Source organism: Asterias amurensis, chromosome 14 (assembly GCF_032118995.1).
Source record: "Asterias amurensis chromosome 14, ASM3211899v1".
NCBI classification, from domain to species: domain Eukaryota; kingdom Metazoa; phylum Echinodermata; class Asteroidea; order Forcipulatida; family Asteriidae; genus Asterias; species Asterias amurensis.
Genome location: NC_092661.1, coordinates 19,416,802 through 19,437,606, shown reverse-complemented (window position 1 = coordinate 19,437,606; position 20,805 = coordinate 19,416,802). Strand labels below are relative to the sequence as shown.

Below are 20,805 nucleotides of genomic sequence, written 5' to 3'. Positions count from 1 at the left end.
TTTTTTTAAGCTTGTTTATTGAGATTTTCAATTACCTTATATTCTTAATTACTGCACATCATTTGATCACATATCTTAACATGGAATAGTAGTTTTGCCCATTTCCTCTTGTGCCTTACAATATAAGATGTTCATATGCGTTCGGGAAGTTTCAAGTATTACTCCCCCTAGATGTTTTTATTTAAACAAATTGTTTTTATCACCTTCGCACATAAACATTTTGTTTTGTTATTTGCAAAGATCTTCTTGTATTACAGTACTGTATCTTACAGTGGAGTTGATTTTGCTGTAATGAGAGACCACAGTCTCATAGTGATATTACATCTTAAACTTTAACATGCCCTCTGTGAGGAAACATTAAGAAGCACCCTATTTGCCAGTTCTAGCAGTCTGTTCGATTGGAGTATTGATAATTGTGTATAGCGCCCTCTGTGTTTGGCTGTAAATATTTACTGGCTGAGGAATTCAAAGTGGTCGTCTGTCAGTCAAATTGACCATTTTGACATTGTGTCAGTCAGTGTTTGCCACCTAGCTACTCTGAAACATGTCACTGAGGAGACGCTCAATTGGGATGTTGCCAATTGTCTCCTTGAAGAACAGCCTCTCGATGAGCTTGCTGCTTACTTTCCGGAGGGCGGGCAAGATAAGAAGGAGGCGACCAAAACGAACACTCCTACCTGGATAGGAATGGCGGATGTAGTCGCTTAACATAACTTGGGCTTGGTCTTGTAGAGCTTCAACCTGGTGGGGTTCTCTGATGCCATGTGTCTCTGTTCAACAAAATAAAATGGAGAAGTAAAATTATTGGGTTTGAAGTAAACTTATTGTCATTTAGGGTACTTTGAGGTGTGTCTTTCTGAATGTGAGGTTAAAGTAATTTCAGTATGAGCTTTTCAGTAAAGTTACTACTGATGGTTATATGGGCACAGCAAGAGTGTATTCTGACTGACCTGGTCTGAAAAGTGCCACTGCCTTAAGACAAGCAAACTCAGTAAAGTCCACATCAAGAGCCCGTAGTCTGGCCACTACATCCTGCATGTATCGAATCTGAGATGTCAACCTAGCAAGTTCATCACTGGACATTTTCTTGTCTTCTCTTGGAAGATACTTGAGAAGTGTCTCCATCTCTAGAGGAACGGACCATTGACAGATTCCGAGGAGGAAGAGGTCTCGCCAACCTTCTTCAAGGAGGATCACCTGGTGAAGATAGATACATGTAGTTAGTTATAGGACTTATGTCATATCTAGAGTTTTACATCACTATGGTGTTGTACATGCTTCTTTTTCAGTTAGTTTAACAACAAAGTCTGAAAATGTGTGCAATATGCTTTTGAAATGATGTGTTATTTCTACATGTTTGTCGTGGTACAAAACTTGTAGTTCTTTCTGGACTATTTTGAATGCGTCCGTCATTAAAGTGTTTAAAGAGAAGGGGAAAGCAGAGAAATGGGCCAAGTTGACAAGTGAGAAAATTAGTCAAACGAATTCTCCGAGGCTTTTACGGTTTTATGTTTTCTGTTTGTTGAGTTTGTGAGGGGGTTTAAGTTGATGGCACCTACTTCACTGCTAAGTTGTGTCTCGACTCTGTTACACTTCGTGACACGACTACCTAACTCTTAACAGTTTGCATGTACACACCCATCCACTTGAGTGATAATAATTAACCAAATGGCGGGAACAATAAGTGCTTATGAATATAGTATATAACAATTTACTGTTGTGAGGAATGCAAACTAGGATGACTTCTAAAAGTGTTACGCGTGTGAATTAGTCTTGATATTGCAGACAGCGAGTCATTTGTTGAAACCAGCTTGTTCAGTTTCCCCCTCTGAGTTATTGTTAGTTTCCCTGGTCATTTATAACCACCATAAGTTGACAGTTTAGACATGAGCGTCAGTTGGTTTGGTAGCCACGCGTTCGTGTTTGAGATCCAATGAACACTCAATTGGGGTCGAAGTTTAACACACTGTAAGTTCAGTTCAGTTATTAATTATTATTGTGGTGACATTTTGGTCTGGCCAATAAGAAAGAGCGAGGATGATTCTACTTTCTGTTGGAGCTCTAAAAGTTTGCCCTGTATTTTGAAACTGTGAGATTTAATGTACCTGATCACGATATGGCAAGAGTAGGTAGCACGGGATATTCTTGGACCACTTGACGGATGTGAACAGAAGGCGTGCCGCTACTTCGGGCATACTCTCCGGGCTACCTGTGGGTAATAAAGAGGCAAAGGTCATTGTCAAGTTGGGTTTTTCAAGCATCTTGTCTTTCGTCGCTATGGATACCCTCAATAAACTTGATAAGCATTATTTTGTGAAATGTTGAATTGCCAGCAGCCTTTATGAAAAGTGTTGTACTTGAGGGATGGGGCGGGGTTATTATTGTCGTACCTGTCATGGCCGTGTGGAAGCCTGCATGAGGTCCACCCTCCATCTCTGCCTTGACTTTGGCAGTCAGGTCTAGAGCCATTGGACTGACATTGTACTGCTCAGCTGTTAGGAGACTGTGGTAGAATGTCCCATAGAACATAGAGGATGACACATAGGAGACCACCGCCACGGGGGTGCTACTTGTGCCGTTTGTCATGCCGTGATGGCGGTGTGACGACGGGTGCGTGGCATGAACGTGGTGATGGGCGGACGGGGGGTCGGGGCTTGCAGACCCGGTACTGCCGTCGTCTGGCGAAGGTTTGGCTTTTGGTTTACGGGGTCCTCGCTCATGTTGAACAGCTGGAAAATGGAAAAGAACAAAGAGAAAATAATATGATGAATAAATACTTGATGTTCAATTGAAAAAAGAGACAATTAATATGTCAGTGATTCGGCTATTTGTTGAAAAATAGAAGGCTATAAGATTATTTTGTTGTATAATTTTAGTAAACCCTATTTGATTTTGTTGCATCTGTTCATCGAAGCCGAAACCATTGTTTGTATTAATTTAACTTGGTTACTTGTGGTTGTTGTGATGAAGATGTTTTCTTAGCTGAAATGAGAACGTCGTTAAAAATCAAAGTTGTGGCTAAAATGTTCACCATTGTGTTTTCAATGTGCAACGAAAACATTTAAACAAACAATGTCTTTTAATGTCTCTTGTTAAGCCCAGACATTCTGACACAAACCCAGCTTGACGGTTTTGTTGAGAATCAATCAAAGCTGTTTGGCCGATGATACACCGATTTGTTCCGAACAATACCGAGCATAGTGTCGAGCACGTGTCACGTGTTTATTCATCTGTTCGTCCTTATTGTTAAGTCTGGCTCAGGAATGTTTAGGGAACAATTTTGACTGTGGGAATTTTATTTACAGACAATTTTTGTTTTGCATACCCATGTAAGCACCTGTCATGGCACCCATCAAAGAATGATATCAGAAACAAACAAGTATGAATTCAATAAATAAACACCATGAGAGGAATTGATGTAACAGGACTTTGTCCATGACTTTTTTTTTTTATAATTTGTAAATTATTCTGCTCTTTCCAGCTCGAATGTGATGCCCCAAGCCCCCACCTCCACACACTTTCTCTGTTTCTCTCGTTATTATATGTATTGGAAACATTCCTTTGTTCAATTTCTGCCGACAAGTTCAAGAAAAAGCTGAAATTCATTTTATTTCATTTTAGATTGTACGTATTCCGTAATCGGAAGATCCTACAAACCGACACACCCCGTGACTATAAGCCTTGCTGCATTTTGGAGTTATCTTTTTGCAATTATGATTCCATTTTAAAATCAATATTTGTGCTACTTTATTCCATTGCAAAATCTAGACACACAAATAATGAGCCCCCGGCATTGTTCGACATTTTTGTGAGTGAATTACAGGAACCTGTCCATATCAATTAAATTGTGCGTGAAATGTGTACTTTACTAGCGCCGTCTTATATCATTTTCTTTCCCCAAGATAAATGCCCGAAATAACCCCAGAACACCGGTTAGCTTCGGGGCTAAAATAACCATCCCACACTAATAAGGGATGAACACTCTTCGTATTTAGAATGAAAGCTTGTGTTGATTCTGTGAGCTTTACCGTGAGGTGGTAAGACAGCGCGGGCAGCCCCAAGGGCCTGGGCCCCGTGTGTGGTTAGCCCTTTTTGCGCTAGACATGTCGTGCCGTCAACCTGGGCAGGTGTGTTCACGATCTAACACCTTCCGACAATCTTGGTGTTTTTCTAATGTATGTTTCTGTCTGAGGCTAGTTCAGTTCTTAAGTAAAATATCATCATTGATAAAGTTGGCATATACTGACTCATTTGTACTGGTATTGTTATCAAAGTTATCATTGGGTTGTCATTGGTGTTAGAAAAGTTGGCATAAAAATGTGTCTTTTACTGTTTCCCTGCACAATAATAAATGGCGCCAAAAGTAAGGAACCTCTCCTCACGAGAAGATTTTGTGGCGTAATTTTTCTGAAGCAGTCAAGATCGTTATTTACCAACTCGATAAATTGTCATTAGATCTCGATCCTCTACGCATGGTTTAACATCATAGGATCGGAAACAGCATGATGCCTGGTATAATAGTCCCTGCGAAATAGAGCTTTGATTCCCAACCAAAAAACCGCTCAATAGTCAACAAGGACATATAAATAATCTCATGTTATGACAAAGATCGTCTTGTAATTGACGCGGCGGTTCGAAGTCGTGCTATCCGTATACTGTTCTTGACCGTGTCTGGGCCACTCTTGCCCGCCGTTATTTTGACAGCCAGCACCGGTGATCCATTTCAGCAGCTTGATCGTACCGTCGCTCGTGTAAATCGTCCCTTGGGTATCGCTCTAAATTAAACTTCTATCATTGGATTACTTCATCATTATTGACTTATTATTAAATTAGCTCTCTGTCATGGAAACGATTTTCATGCCGCATGCTTTCAGGCATGATTTCTTCCCGCTTTAAAGGTCCTTTTTTCATTCCTTCTTATTGGATTATTTTTCATTACAAGCTTCTTGTTAGTTATTATGCTAGTTTGTAAATAATAATACAAGTGAAAACGAGACGGGTAACAATTATTAGATTCATAATGACGCTAAACCTTAAGATCAAGTTTTCTCTGCTGTGATGGGCAAATGTACCAAACGGGGTGCCACGCCTTTGTTGTTTTGTTCTCTCAGTCTGCCTTTTGTTATTACAACAGTGGTTTAATTACTTTCAACTCAAATTTTAAGTAAAGACTTAGACAACTTTTGAGTGTATAAAAGAGTGTGTCGGTGTGGTGCGTGTTGTGTAGTGGAGACAGGAGTCACAACTTACGGTGGCTAGCCGCCCACCCAAGCGTGACCAAGCAGTAACAGTGCACTCAAGCGGACAATATCGTTTGCCGCCTGTCTCAACAGTCTGGCTTTTAAGAAAAATACCGCAGTGCATGATGGAGGAGTGTGGGAGATGAAGTGGGTGGGCAGGGAGATTACACGCGCAATTATTTAGCGGTTGTGTGGACGTGTGTGCTACATCAGCATCTGTCTTACGCGATGTAAGCACTGTACACCCTAGAGCAATCCAAGGGGTAAAACAGGGGGTTAGGTCGCATCTTCAACCCCCAGGTATAGTATAGTCGTCACCGCTACAGTCTAAAAAGGCTTTGCACTTTTTTGGGAGGGTTGCTGTAAGTGTGCCAAGACTAACCCTACAAGAACTAACTACCAGAAAATCAATGCAGCAATTAATGTGGAATGTGGACGTCGCCTGATGAGCGGCGATACTGGCCATGTCCGAGCCACTTTGTCGCGGTGTCGATCCGCTCATCGGGAAGTACAGTATACTATAAGGGCAGGTGTACTATAACTCTCAAAGTAATCGCGAGATTTGTGGAGATTTAACGGTATATACTTGTATTGAAAGTTTACGCCATGCAGTGAGTCTGCTTGGTTTTTTTTTAAGTATTTAAATTTCTCTTATTATTTTGAAGTATTTAGAAGTTTGTTTAAAAGACAAAGAATCAGTACACCGTTAGCAAAGATCAACTTATAACAGTAAACTGTTCTTCTAAGCGTGGTATAAATTGATCCCATTACTTTGTGTTCATTATAAATAATTTATCAGTCACGGACGCCACAAGTTTGGGAGCTGCCTCTAGGTTGTTTGTACAATCGCGTCTCTTATTTTTAACTTGAAAATATATAACAAAACAATTGATGTTAAATATATTCTTGCTCGCCAATATGCTCATTGAGTTGGCTTTGAATTTTGGAGTGGTGCTTGATGAGAACCTAAACCGCTGCACGTGCACAATGTGACGTTTTGAAAAGGACGCACTTGAACGCCAATCATTGACACAGCCTAGCCGTTCCCACATGGACATCAGAAAGGGTTTTCATAATATACAACAATATGGGTGAGAGGGATTTAATATTCATATATCCCATTATGTGAATTGACTTTAAATTTATGCACGAGTTCCTCGTGGAGACTTTGAAGTTCAAAGCATCCCTCAGATTGGTTTGCCAAAAGTCTATAACTTAAATAAGTTTTTAATAGATGTTAGATTTGCATCGGGGGTAAAGAATTGATATTTACACCGATGCATGTGGGTTAGCACTGTATCCCGGGTCCTTTATTGTTCAATTAAGTTCACAATGTCGTCTCACCGTTCTGACTTTAAAAAGACTATAAATGAATGATTTATTTTGGTAGTTATTCGCTATTATTAGTGTGTATCGAATAGTTATTGTTGTGGTGATTGATTGTTGCAATGACAGCAACAGCTGCTACAAAAAATTAACAATTTTAGGCGATACATTTTGTTTTTCGGGTGGGGGGGGGGGCTTATGAATTTTTTTTCGTTCTGGTCCGGCATCCGACAAAGCGTTGCACAAGGAAGTTCAGCTTGGTGGGTGGGTAGGGTGGGGGGTAAGGGGGTGCATATAATGTTTTGTCTAACATAATATTTCCCGCGGGCATTCTAATATTCACGTTTTTATTAATAAAGTTAGCATTGTTTAACTTTTCGCACATGTCGTTTTTGAAATACTTTTGGGTTTGTTTCATTGTTGCCCTCCTTTTGAAAACTGTTTGGTCACTTATACGGCTGATCCAGAGATGGCTTGTCTTCAAACAAAAGGAGGGAAGGGGGTAATTATAGCTTGGGCATGGACATTGAATTATTCGGATCTGCATGATGTACCTCGGTTAGTGTACGTCCATGATACTGATTATGTATTTGATCACTGAATACAACCTCTATATACAGCGGCATAACTAGTGCTTTTTTAGGGGGGCACAAGGGGGGGGTCTTTAGAACAAGGGCAGATCCCGACCCAATTATTAGGGGGGGGGGGCAGAATCTGTGAAAGATGGAGCACGAGAGCGCGTAGCGAGTAGCTTTTAAGATGGTGGATTATAGATGCTCTGTGGTCAGTCTAAGGCCATTTGATGCATAAAATTGATGAAGGAAACAAAACAAAATGCCTTCAAAATTTTAGATTTAGAATGTGGGCCTTTTGGAATTTGGGCTTTATTTTTATTTATTTTTATTTATTTATTTGTTGACATCCAACAGCAGAAAGCCGCCACTTACAGGAATCGTTAAAAACTATGTAAAAATATAAATTTAAATATGAATATAAATATAACAATATATAACATTAAAAATTACACAATATTGATAAAAACATTATTATAAGTAGACAAAAATAGTACACCGAAACCCACATCAAACAGACCAGGGAATACCAACAAGCTTAGAATTTTATTAACGTGCGAAATCAGATTATTTCAAAATACATGTATATTACACGAGGAAAAAACGAAGGCTTGGTCTGTTTGGATCATACCTCCCCTCTGGATCCGCCCTTGCTTCAGAACACCTAAGTTCATACAGAACCAATATCAGGCCGAGCTGTTTGAACAATGTAGTCTCCCATCACGCTGGGATTTACCAGCAGCCTTAAAAGTCACAATTTTCTGAGTACAGAATTAATCTCTGAGCGGTTTGAATTTTTGTTAGTCGGATCATGCAAAGATTTGTCCAGCAGCTTCAGGAAACCTTATGTTCCTCAGGACAGAATTATTTTCACACGTTTTGAATGAAAGGTTTGAAAAATGTTCCGTCTCCGATCACATGTGGATTTTTACACTTACATAGTCTTAACGCAATCTGAGCAGTCTTTTCCGATTATGCTGAGATTGAACAAGCACCTTCAGAACACCATTTCTTAGTACAGAAGTGATCTCAAAGCGATCTAAGAAACTAGCAATTTGAATTACGATGTTTACGTATTGACAAACTATGTAATATACTGAAGAACAAAGTAATGTCTCAAAATGAAGCAGATATTAGTAAAGCTCCCCTCTTACAGCTCGAGTGTGTGACACTATACATGTTATTGGCCTACTGTACAACGTGGCAGAATTGGGCACGCGGAACATGATGTTACACATTTGCAGACATAATATTTACCGTACTCCGAAGACGTTTGTGAAAAAATAATAAACTTTATTGCAAAGGTGCAACTAATATGTGTGAATAGAACAATAGTTTGAAACATTGAGTTATTATTATTAGCCACAAGTGATCCATAAAACTTTATAAAACTTAACATTTTATATTCTGGTTATAATTATCTCAAGTTTTAAATTTTCAATTGGGGGGGGGGGGGAAGTGTCTCTATTTGTGGCAACAATGTACATCAGTATACAGTTTGGTGAAAAATGACATATTTATTAAATGATTTCAACCAATTTACGAAGTATTAACGTTTTGTTGGGTTTCCTTTTATGAATCTCGATGAATATTTTACAATAGGCCTAGTCCTACTTCGTTAAATTTGCTCGATATTCCTTTGTCTAAAATAAAATCCAAATAGGGTTTTTTTTCTGAAATTCATTTTCTAACTATTTTCATAACATACTGCTCAGCGTTTTCGGAATATAAAATAAAGTTTGTAATATCTCGCTCGCTCTGTACGATCAGTCGACTCCACGCACAACCATAGACAAATCCAAGCATTTCCTTAGTTTTTCAGATTATTCTGTTATTCTTGAACCGCAAGCTCCGCGCCATACAGCCAAGGCCATTCATACTTCAAAGCCGAAGTCAAAATTTTATATTATTTTTTTGTCCATAAATTCAGTGCTTCCCGCCCAAAGCTAATTTTGAGGACTACTCTGTGTTCACACCTTGGTGTGAAACAGCGGTCTCCCCACTCTGACCGTTTCGTCTCACGCTCGCCTGCTGCAAAACGTAGAGTCGACTTTTATTAAAAATCGGAAGCCCTACTGAGTCGACTAGGTACGGTGTTCGTAAGTCCCCGACCGTGCTTGAATAAGAGCCAATAAGCAGATATTTTCTAAGCTTGTATTTGGTCGTAAGCATTTTTATACAGACAACCAGTTGTCGGAACCTTTTTGTATGTAATTATAGGCATTTCACTTGATTTATAGGAACCAACTAAACTTGTCTGTACCATTTAATTGTCACAGCTACAAAATCCGTCGGTGAGGTGTTCAAAGGATTAGTTGATAACCATCAAATACTGGAGATTCGTGCTAAGCATTTTTATAATGATAAGCGAACTAATTAAATGAAATAACCAAACGGTGATTCCTATTCTGGTTTAACGTTAAAGAAAGGACCACGAGTAACCATGGGGAAATAAGTCTTGGTTAAACTGCTTAAACAAAATAGGGTAATCACATAAATATAATTTTGTCTGTTCTCATTTACTGTTATAGCATAAACTAATTGGTACAAACTATGACTGATCATAACTGCATAATCGACTTGTCAGTAGTGTGAAAAGTGCAGGAACTTTCTATTTATTTTTGCCGATGTTAATATTAAGCGCGATGTGTGATGGTGCGAATTCAGTGATGTGGATGATAATGTACATGATTACGGAGTTAGATATAGATGGAGACTTGGACCAAGGTGACGGGGAAGGGCCCGCATGTCAGACGGTTGCAAAGTTAATTGAATATTTTGTCCGCCACGAATTTAGTTTAATAATACAGCTCCTATCGATTTTCAGTGAAGCTGAAGTCGGAAAATCAGCGTATTTTACCGATAATGATACTCAGTTTTCTTCAAAATCTTCAATATGAAATACTTTATATGTCATTTTATGTACAGTATTGTTTGATTTCAATTTCCAATGCAGGCACCAGGTTCACTAGCCAACTGATTTAGCGTGTGTTAGTTAATTTACAAACTAAATCAAAGAGATTAATGGTTTATCACAATGAATCAGACAATAATATCCTAATACAAACAGTTTAAGAGACTCACCATCCTTGTTCATGTGTGCATCAAAGCATTTCTGCAAGCGGCACGCCCTGCACTGGTTGCGATGGGTTTTGTCAATAGGGCAGCAGCCCCCACCTTTGCCCTGTTGTTTGCACGTGTACACACGATTCCTGTGGATGGAGCGCTTGAAGAACCCACTGCAGCCGTCACAGGCATACACGCCGTAGTGCTTGCCCGAACTACGGTCACCACAAACCTTGCATGGGATATCCAGAAGACGGTCCCCTAGAAAGAAGAAAACAATCAAATACATTGTTTAAAGAAATTACATCAAACTTCATCATATATTCTAAACAAATTTGAAGGTTCTGTGAAGTTCGTTGGTTTGTCTCTTCTATAGAAGAAGATAACGACCATTTTAGACGCGGAAAAGAATAATGACAAGTTGCATTGTCCATGGTGTTTCATTAGAGGATAAGGACAAGTTCGAACCCAAAGTGGCCCAGCGAAAGAAAAACAAACTTGAAACGAGAGTCGTTTGCCAAATAATGCTGTGTTTTAATGGTTTCTAAAATGCGAACCTTTTCTCCACTCGATGCCTCGTCTGTCGCATATTACTTCTTCTCTACGGCTAGTACACAGCAAACGTGCTGGTACTCCTACAGGCTTGCGGCTTAACACTTGCTCAAAAGTTTCTTCACAAGTGAGCTTCATCCTTGTGCTTGGTTTACAAAGTCGATCTAAGAGTGGAGTCCCTAGCAGAGAGAAATGATTTCTGAATCAATCTGTGGCCTATTTATATAAACTCTGGTGGTTATTGTTTTATGTGTTTTGCTAAAGAGCCCTATGGCATGTACACAGTAAAACAATTTCGCGTGCGTATCGCGTGGAGGTCGTGATTCGGCAATTAGTGCACGCGTGGCGGGATCCCGTGAGAAAGCAGTGGCACGGGTTGGGCATAGCACCGCAGCATAAGGCATCAACCATGGCAGGTATTGTTCTCAATTTAAACCTGCCCCAGTTATCTATTGTAACGACCCATGATTATCTCAAGGCTGATCCAGAATGTACAAAAAAAGATCGTCTGTTTCCTCTTATGGAATGAGAGTTTTTGTAGCAGTTCCTAAACGGAGCCAAATATTGGTTAGGGAAGGTGCCTGACGCGTGCCGGTTTGTTTTCTCTTGAACCGGTGTGTTATGAGCAGTCCGCGCCGTGAGTCGAGATTCACTCAGCCCCGTAGCCGACCGGTAGAGAACCACTATTGACGCGTCAATAGCCCAACTCAGACAGGTTTACAATAGGTACTTTGTAAGCATTGTATAAATTGTTGTTTTTTGCTTTCCAGAGCATGAACTTGTTATTAAGTAACAGTAAAATATTTTGTAAGTTTTCTTTAGGTTGTTTGAACAAAGCTGGTGGGACTTTAAGGCGATCGTAACAGACATAATGTAAAGCCAAAATGAGCAAAATAAAAGCACACCTTTTAAAGTAAACACACTTTGTTGTCTGCTCAGAAGTTACCAAGGAATACTTTTCAAACGGAACTTCCGGTGACAGGTGGACCACGTTGGACTATTCTAACTCTCTGTTAACCCTAAACTCAGTTTTCAAAGCTGATAGTGATAACCTCGTTCATTCGTTGTAATTTTTAATTGCTTCTACATTTTCTTTTTAAGGATTTTGGATTGTGACTCAGTCTGCAACAGTTTCGGCTGCCAAACTATCGACGTGATTTTGTCTCTAAAAAAAGAATAATAATGCTTTTTCTAAAATGGATTATTTTCTGATGGGAGTATATGCTTTCCCTTTGTACAGCCCTAATTTCTTGTAATTTCATGATAGATTTTTATTAAGCCAATGACATATGGAGTCAATGCCATGATGAAGCTATTCATGGATTGTTTTCTTTCCCACGAACACTGTGTGAATAAATGCTGCCAAATAATCCTATAATCGAGTGACAATTGGCCCAAACACTGTGTGAATTCCAAACCGAGTCACCCAAATTCACTTCACTTCTTTACATTATGCATCGATTTTTGGTATTTCCAGATTTTAATCCCGTCCTGGGAAACGTATCCTGCTCTCGTATACACGCAGTGTTTTAGTCAAAAGACAATAGTTGTCAAACTGCATTCATATTTCCCATGAATGCACCAAACAGATGGTTTAATTTATTTCTGTTGTGATCAGTTTTTTCGATTCGATTTTTTGATTCGTAATTCCTGGGTATGGGAATTTTACCAATCGGCGAGTTCAAGTATTGCTGTCTACTGCAAGTGGCACCGCTAGATTTACGCAGCTATTTAATTTCCAGGGGGTAAAACTCAGACCAGCCTCTTTTGCGATTTTAACAAACGAGAGTAAACACATGCAAGTTTGCTTTGCCTGAAATTGTGGTTACACTTTGTGATCTTCGAATTCCTTTTCTTAGAGTCACTGAATTGTATTGAGACTTGGTAAAATAGAGTGTACCTTCAAGTTTTAAATCAGTGTTTTCATATTGACAATTTTTCATACATTTGATGTAGTTGGATACTTCTTGAGAACCATTTATCAGTGTTCCTTAAAGATGGTTCACCCCATATACTCCGTGCCAATCATTGAACGTGGAGCAAAACGCTCATGCCAATCAAACATACCCCTCTAATTTTAGAACAGCCCTAAAAGATTTCTTAGGAAAAGGTGTTTCTGGCTGTATGTTGAGCCGTTGTATCTTGTTGTCATTCTCTAGTGTGTAAACAGGTCAGGGTGCGAACTTTGTGGTTTTCCCACGATCCGTCAGATGTTCACGCAACCAAGCGCGTAATGCGGGCGGGCCAGCCTGCTGCATTTCGACACTGTCACAATGCCGTCCGGTCAGGCACCAAAACGGTTGAGGGTGGGGTTGCTAAGCCCCTTTCAGGCCCGTATGTTTCGTTTTTAAAAGGGCAAGGGCACCAAGGCATTTTCTCCTTGGTAAAGGACACCCTACGAGGAAAACTGTCAATTTCTACTGGAGCATTTCAATGGCACGAAGACGACGCCTTCGTTGCCTCCGTGAAGTATCAGTACTGCCCTTTTATATTAACAGAAATATTGTTTACCCAGATAAACATCTGCACTTAATAAATCTGTGAAAAAAAGGAAGAGTTTAAAGGAATCTTTATCATTTTTAAAATGGATGACACGCACAAAATGTCCTTTATCATCTAGTCCAAAAACGGCTAAAAAAAATTGTCCGTGAGAAATTTCTTGTTGGGTCATTGTGAGCGTAGTTTTGTTGCAACTGCGGCAAGGAATTGGCACCTTTGGCCCCACGAGGCCTACAGCTCTGAAGGTCAGCTCTTGTTGTCTCACCAGAAATCAAAACCCCCAAAACCTTGTAATCTGGCTCATGAGTAAACACGGAATATAACAGGTGTTTGCTGCTTACAAAAAACAACGATTTATTATTGTTAAACAGTTAAATGTTAGATGTGAGTTTATCACAAATAAATCTTTCTGTTATGATCTCATTGGTCGATTTGAGGAGTTGGGATCTTGTTTCGAGTTCCTTCCTGTATGTCTCTGTAACGACGTTTTCTATTGGCCAGACGCAACTGGTATCCATGTCTTAATGTGTGCATTGCGTTGGTTTGGGAACAGTAATGTTGTTTTCCTTTTTCCTGATTGTGTAAACGAGCCTTTCATTGGTCAGCAGTCTGTGCTGGTAGTTTGATTCATCCGGTTCTTTTTGGTTCAATGCAAGTGTCATCTTCATTTTCAACTTGCTAAAATGTTTATACAATGATTCCTATTGGTCTGTTTAGGAGAGAGAGTCACACTTTTACAGTCATGATCTCTTAAATATAAGCCTCGTTAAAGAATAACTCTTCAACTTTGAACAAAACTTTCGAGTGAATTGGGGGTTTTTAAAGGTTTTTTTATTATATTATTTGTTTGTTGTAATAGATTACTGTATCATGTATTGGTATAAACGAGCCTAGGAAATATACGACGATATATTTCCGATCAGTGGATGTTCTCGCTACTTGTGCTGCAACCAATCACTTTTAAGTTGACAAAACGTGACGAGAAGGTCAAGTAATGATAATAGAAAGTTGGTAAAAACACTTAGATAGGAGTTTGTGCATCGGGCACGTGCCGAGCGCAACGGTGACCACACCGCGGCGATAGTCGCTTCAAGTGGGACCTGCAGTCGCTCATCTTCACTACGCTTTCCTGTCCCTTTCACTTTCTGAACAGCTGTCTCTGGAGTAGTAAACTCATGCCATGTATTCAGCAACAAGATTTAAAAGCCTTGAGAACTGTTTATATTGAGCTGGTTTTCTTGCCCGGTCCGTTGAAATCTATTGTGCATGAAAAGGTGGATGAGTTTGAAAATTGAAGAGGCGCATGGTGGGGAGGTATTGAACAAAAAGAACTTCTGTCTCACTTATGATTTTTAGTCTTGAATTTAAGATCTGCATCCTGAGGTAAAGTTTCATTTCTGAAGATGGTATTTGATGGGAACCGAAAGTTGCTAGAATGGCCACTGTCTTTATGCGTTAGGCCATACACAAAATGTTGCACTGTAGAAACTGTAAAAAGCGTCAGTTGTTGTATTTTCGTGGTTTGGAACTGTAATCTTTGTTTTTGGAAGAAGTTCTTGGTGCTGCCGTTGATTGTGTATTTAACTTTTCGTCTTGATCCAAATGAGACGTATGTCTTGCTTTCTTCATATAAGTTTCATAATCACTTCTGTTTTGAAATCACCTGTGAAGTTGATTATAGCTTTTGATAGGGTTGTATCATGTTTGGTATTTAATTATCGATTATTCGTTCATTGAAACAATAATAATTAGTAGCTGAAGTTTTCCCACGATGGCAATCAATCGACTTTGGGAATTCCGTTTGAGGCAGGTGTCATAATTACACAAAGACCATCATCTGTTTTATCATAGTCACTCCATCTTTACGCTTTTGTCTTTTGTCACGTGATCTTATAGTCAGAACTTTTCCCAACGCTGTTTTATGTGTGGTTATATCGACGACTGTTTCCTGTGTGTTTCCTGGTAATCGATATTTGTGTGTATGCGATTTGTTCGATGCGTCTCTGGGTGAAACTGATCAGGACAGCAACATGGGCCCTTCATCGATGTAAATGTACTATGGGCCTACATCGGTTTTATTATTACTATGACTGTTGAGTGAAATTTTCGTTTTTGAAACCGTATTTTTTATATATTTTTTATTCATCGATATTGTCATTTGAATGTTTTACAAAGATCGTTAACACTTTGTGAATAGAAAGAGTGACTTCGTACATTTCCGGGCATTTTTTTGTTGGCAGGCACGTTACTATACACTGGTCATAATATGGACATACTATATTTGTACGCACAAAAATTGTTGTAAAAACTTGTTTTGGCGTGTATTTTCCTTATTTTGAGCTAGCTTTGTACACAGTGCATGCTTCTTGTCTCCTGTATTAAAAATTACGTGACGTCACAGAATACATGGTCTACTTTTTTTGATCTCATACTTCAATGACAACCCATTAGAAAGTAGATTTACAAGAAACATCATTATAAGAGTTTTAATCAATCGACTTTATTATCAAAGCGGGCGCTAATGCGACGTCAGGGAAATAATTTACGATAGTCCTATCTGCCTTTGTGTGTATGAAAGTTTCGTTTGGAAATTGTATAATTGATTTGTAAACTGGATTGACATTGATAGCCATGACAATAAATTCCAGGAGCAGACGAACACAAAACGTGACGCTGATTTGAAGGTCTTAGTTCCGCTAGGTGTTAAGAGGGTGTGCATTGGCATTCTGCTACTAAACTTTCCCACGGTTACCACTGGAGCCAATACCCGTCTAGTCACCCACTTCCTCCCCTAGCTATTGGTTGCTTCTTGGGCTAAACCACGCCCACTTTTATTCATACTTTTTTGAGTGATTAATTGATAGTTTGGTCCCAAACGTGGCCTTCTGTTTTCTGAGCATGCGCAGATGGCCAGTCGACAAGTTCGTAAGCAGTTTTTATTTAAAGCGACAAGGTTACTAAGATTTATAAACAAATTCTAAGCGTTGCTCTAATTAAATACACTAATTTCTCTCAAAATCTGCGTTTTCTTCAGCTCCTTTGACCCAGTCTCAATTTCTGGGTACTTTGCGCAACATGCATACAGGGCAATATTTTTGACTGTAGACTGAAATGAGTAATTATGGACTCGTGATATTTGCGCTTAGAAAGTTATTTAATTGGTTGACGATTAGGCAAAACTAATTCAGCATGCACTCGCCTTTAATTCAAGGTTAATTGATGCACTGCCTGCCTTCGTGAATGATGACTAGATAATACAAATTGTTGGACACTAGTTATAGTGTTCAACTGAGTTTTCTTTTTGACAGTTTGTCTGACAAAAACGCTCTGAAGATTGAAACTATTCTTCAATGGGACATGCACTAATAAGTTAACAATCATTAAAATGGACAGAGTTTTCATGATACCCAACCTCATCAGAAACTACATCAACAGAGAGTCAGTTCTATAGTGTAGGCAAAAGTTTCCAATTATTATTATTGTTTTAAAGTACACATTTTTGGTTATTGAAAGGCAGTGGACACTATTGGTATTACTCAAAATAATTATTAGCATAAAACCTTACTTGGTAACGAGTATTGGAGAGCTGTTGATCGTATAAAACGTTAGTGGGAAACAGCTCCCTCTGAAGTAGCGTAGTATTTTAGAAAGAAGCAATTTCTCACTAAAATATTTGAATTTGATTCGAGACCTCAGAATTAGAATTTGAGGTCTCTAAATCAAGCATCTGAAAGCACACAACTTGTGCAACTAGGGCGTTTTTTCTTCCATTATTCTCTCGCAACTTCGACGACTGCAGTTGTGTTCAAATTTTCACAGGTTTGTTATTTTATGCATTTGTTGAGATTTACCAAGTGCGAAGACTTGTCTTTGACAATTACAAATAGTGTCCAGTGTCTTTAAAGGCAGTGGACACTATTGGTAATTACTCAAAATAATTATCAGCATAATACCTCACTTGGTAACGAGTAATGGAGACGTTGATAGTATAAAACATTGTGAGAAACGGCTCCCTCTGAAGTGACTTAGTTTTCGAGAAAGAAGTAATTTTCCACGAATTTGATTTCGAGACCTCAGATTTAGAATTTGAGGTCTCGAAATCAAGCATCTGAAAGCACACAACTTCGTGTGACAAGGGTGTTCTTTCTTTCATATAGTTATCTCGCAATTCCGACGACCAATCGAGCTCAAATTTTCACAGGTTTGTTATTTTATGCATATGTTGAGATACACCAAGTGAGAAGACTGATCTTTGACAAAAACCAATAGTGTCCAGTGTCTTTAAGTAAAATCTCACATAAGTTATGCCAGACAGACTGTAGTTCTTCAATGACATGCTTCTGATTTATATTTAAAACGTGTAATGCATACGATCTGCCTCATTATTTGACATAGTATTCAATGTGTAAAGACAGTTCGAGTGTTAAGTTTTGTAACAAAAGCAACATTGGATTAGTCAAAGTACTTCAATAAGTTACGTGAAGTCATTGAAACTCGAATTCCCTCTCTTTAAATCTCGCAAAATTTCTTGGTTTAGTCTAATTAGACTTTCAAAGCTGTCTCGATTGCAGCTAATAAACCAAAAGCCGATGTCTTTTCTTCACTTCTTAAATGAAAAACACACATCATTATGTTGAGCGTAATGGACACATTATAGGTGTGATATTCGCCACATCCAGGGAGACCGGGATGTTACCGTGTCGCTCTGGCGATGGGAGGCCGTGCACCTGGCTGTAATTCCAGGCCCATAAAACCACGTCAACTCGCTCGCCTTGTTTTTTGCTCTCGTTGTGTGGATGTTAAACCTCTCATGACGCGGTCCAACTCGTAAATCGTCATGAGGTGGCAAACATTTCTTATGTAATTTTCTACGGACGATGGAGTGCTTGTAATTTGGGAATTATTGGTATCAGTCTTAATGCAGACAAAGGCAAGTAGCCTACAAAAGGTGTAGACAACAAACACAATTGTATCTGTGGCAAAAGTCATTACGATGTATTAATTTGCCAAGAGATCCCCACTACCACCAAATTATAGAGGCATGGCAATTGGAAGGCTAGTTTCCTTCTCATTTTCTGTTTTCAATTCTTCATCTGTTTGAACACTTAACAGTTAGTTGTTTCAGTCAACGTGTAGTTTATTGCCATTACTACCAATATTGTAAGGTTGGTTCTTTGAGAATGTCGTTATTTCAAATTGAATGTAAAGGTTGGTTCTGTGAGAATGTCATTATTTTCAAATTGAATATAAAGGTTGGTTCTTTGAGAATGTCATTATTTTCAAAATGAATTTAAAGGTTAGTTCTTTGACAATGTCATTATTTCAAAATGAGTTTTAAGTTTGCTTCTTTTGAGGACCAAATTAAGCCTTTCAAAACTGGATAGATTATCTTCCTCACAATCTTAGTAGAAGCCGAGAAGATTGACTGAAAGCAGATTTACCCAAAATACCCGATTTTCGAATCTTGACCCGATTACGAACCCAACGAATAAAACTACCGTTAGGAGGCAACCTCACTGGCAATGCCATTTTGCTAATGCAGGATGGAAACTGTCGGAGCATGGTGGCCAGTATCAGCACGTTATTTGTTTAAACTACACTACCCTTGTTTCTGTTTTCGTCCAATGAAACAAAAGAGCCTCTTAGTTGCTTTTGAGTTTGAGTAAGTGTGATGCTTGGGTGCTTGTTCTACAATAGCCGAATATTGACTTACCTGATTTAGGTACAGTGTGCAGTGAGCTCATCACACCACCACATGCCGAAGATGACACTAGATCAGTCATGGCCATGCAAAATGATTCACCGATGAACAGTTCCTCTATTTATCAGAAAAGAACTCAATTCGACGTCGGAAGTCCTTCAAAACCCTTTTTCCCGAGCAAATTATTCTTAATTTGAAACCAGAGATGTTCAACAATTCAAAACCAAATTCACTAAATGTTGTGAACTTCTCCTTGTAACACTTCGTCGCTCTCTAGTGAGATGTCATCGGTACGCTCAGAAATTTGCTCCACAAATGACAAACTTTCCGGAGATTTTGAAATAAGAGCCTGTGAATCCCCCAGATGTTGGCCAGCTAATAGTACGTAGGGCACGGCGCTGATTGGCCGATCGCACGCGCCTAGCAATACTTAATGCCGGACTTTTTGATGTCGATGATGACGATGATGCTGTGATGATACACGAATCATGAATAGACCGGCATCCTTGCTGAATTACATCATCTATGCAGATGCTATGCGTCGATACTCCATATATAAGACCTTAAAGGAACAGCCAATCAAATTATAATTTGTGTTTCAGGTTTTGGATTTGCTAATAAACTATACAGTAGGTGCTTATGGCTGGTTCTTTGGAAGCGCATAAGATAAACTGACAGAACAAGCTTTTCAAAGAATCTTAGATTCTATATATACAACAGCTTCTTATGGGGTTTCATGAGCATCGCTTGCATCATGCTACAACTTGGCGAAATATTTCTAGCATTGGGGTACAATATTTAATATTGTTTATTGGTTGTGTTTGTCTGTGTTTGTTTGTTTGTTTGTTGATGTTCCGGGGATGATTGTTTGATTGTTTGTCTGATGGGATGGTTGCTTTTACGGAAATAGAATCCCCTTTTGCCTGCATAAAATAATGGTTACCTTACTTAATGCAGCGTCCTTTTTGATGGTTTATTTAATGTGATTCGAAGAATTAAGTTGGTCATCGGTGGTATGTTGTGTTCCAGAATTATCATGAGTCTTGAGGAATATTTTGCTCTGTCATTTCAGAAGCTGTGATTGGGAAAACCCACTGTGATTTTCAGCTCATTATTTCGTTAGTAAAAAAAAAGTGACTGACGAAAACTAGAAAAATGTAAACGCTTTTTGAAGCGTTAACAAATTTTCTAGTTTAAAAGCTATGCGTTAGAATCGATCATTTAGCTATATGGTCTATCTATTTGTTTTCACCATTTTGCTGAGCCCGTGACGTCATTTTAATCTCGGCATAAACTGTATTGATCGAAACAATTGAGTAATTAGGGAGTACACCTGCACAAATTCATTCTAGAATAATCTAACATTATATTATTCTAACCATACGCCAACCATGCAACATCCTGTTCAATGAACCACCTTTTTAGTAATTGGTTTTAAAAGGGAATTGCGGCTGTTCACTGATCTGTAGCTAACTTGGCATGAATTGTGGACTATAAGTTGATTTATTATTTTGCCTGTCAGTGTGGTTGTATTATTCGAGTAGCAAAACTCATAAAAGTGAACTTTAAAGCACAAATCAATTTGTATAAGCGATACTACCGGTGTTATGTCATTTCTGTTTTTGTTTGCCCCAATCGCTTTACATATCAAAATATGGGCACAATTATTATTTGTTCAACATCTTCAACCTGTGGGTAAAACCAAAGTTAAAATCTCCAACGGGTTTTTATTTATTTACTTTTATTTTTATAATGTCGCGATGTTAGTGATGCACTGTGCTTGTACTGAACTAATGACCAAGTATTATATGCATTCGTATTTTGTAGTACCAACGAGTCATCAAAAACA

The 20,805-nt window shown here is 38.8% G+C and overlaps 1 protein-coding gene across 2 annotated transcripts; it reads right to left on the bottom strand.

Moving 5' to 3' along the window:
- Nucleotides 1-16: 16 nt before the first annotated feature.
- LOC139946904 (nuclear receptor subfamily 2 group E member 1-like) lies at nt 17-19,228 on the bottom strand. 2 transcript variants are annotated; one of them, XM_071944682.1, is made up of 6 exons: nt 18,969-19,228; nt 10,223-10,465; nt 2,391-2,729; nt 2,106-2,209; nt 951-1,197; nt 17-770 (listed from the first exon to the last, which is right to left on the bottom strand). In XM_071944682.1, exons 1-6 carry the CDS (start codon nt 19,042-19,044, stop codon nt 529-531), a joined length of 1,251 nt encoding a protein of 416 aa, XP_071800783.1. In that variant the 5' UTR covers nt 19,045-19,228; the 3' UTR covers nt 17-528. The 2 variants fall into 2 exon arrangements, with proteins under 2 accessions (XP_071800783.1, XP_071800782.1); XM_071944681.1 differs by lacking the exon at nt 18,969-19,228 and adding an exon at nt 10,762-10,919.
- Nucleotides 19,229-20,805: the final 1,577 nt, after the last annotated feature.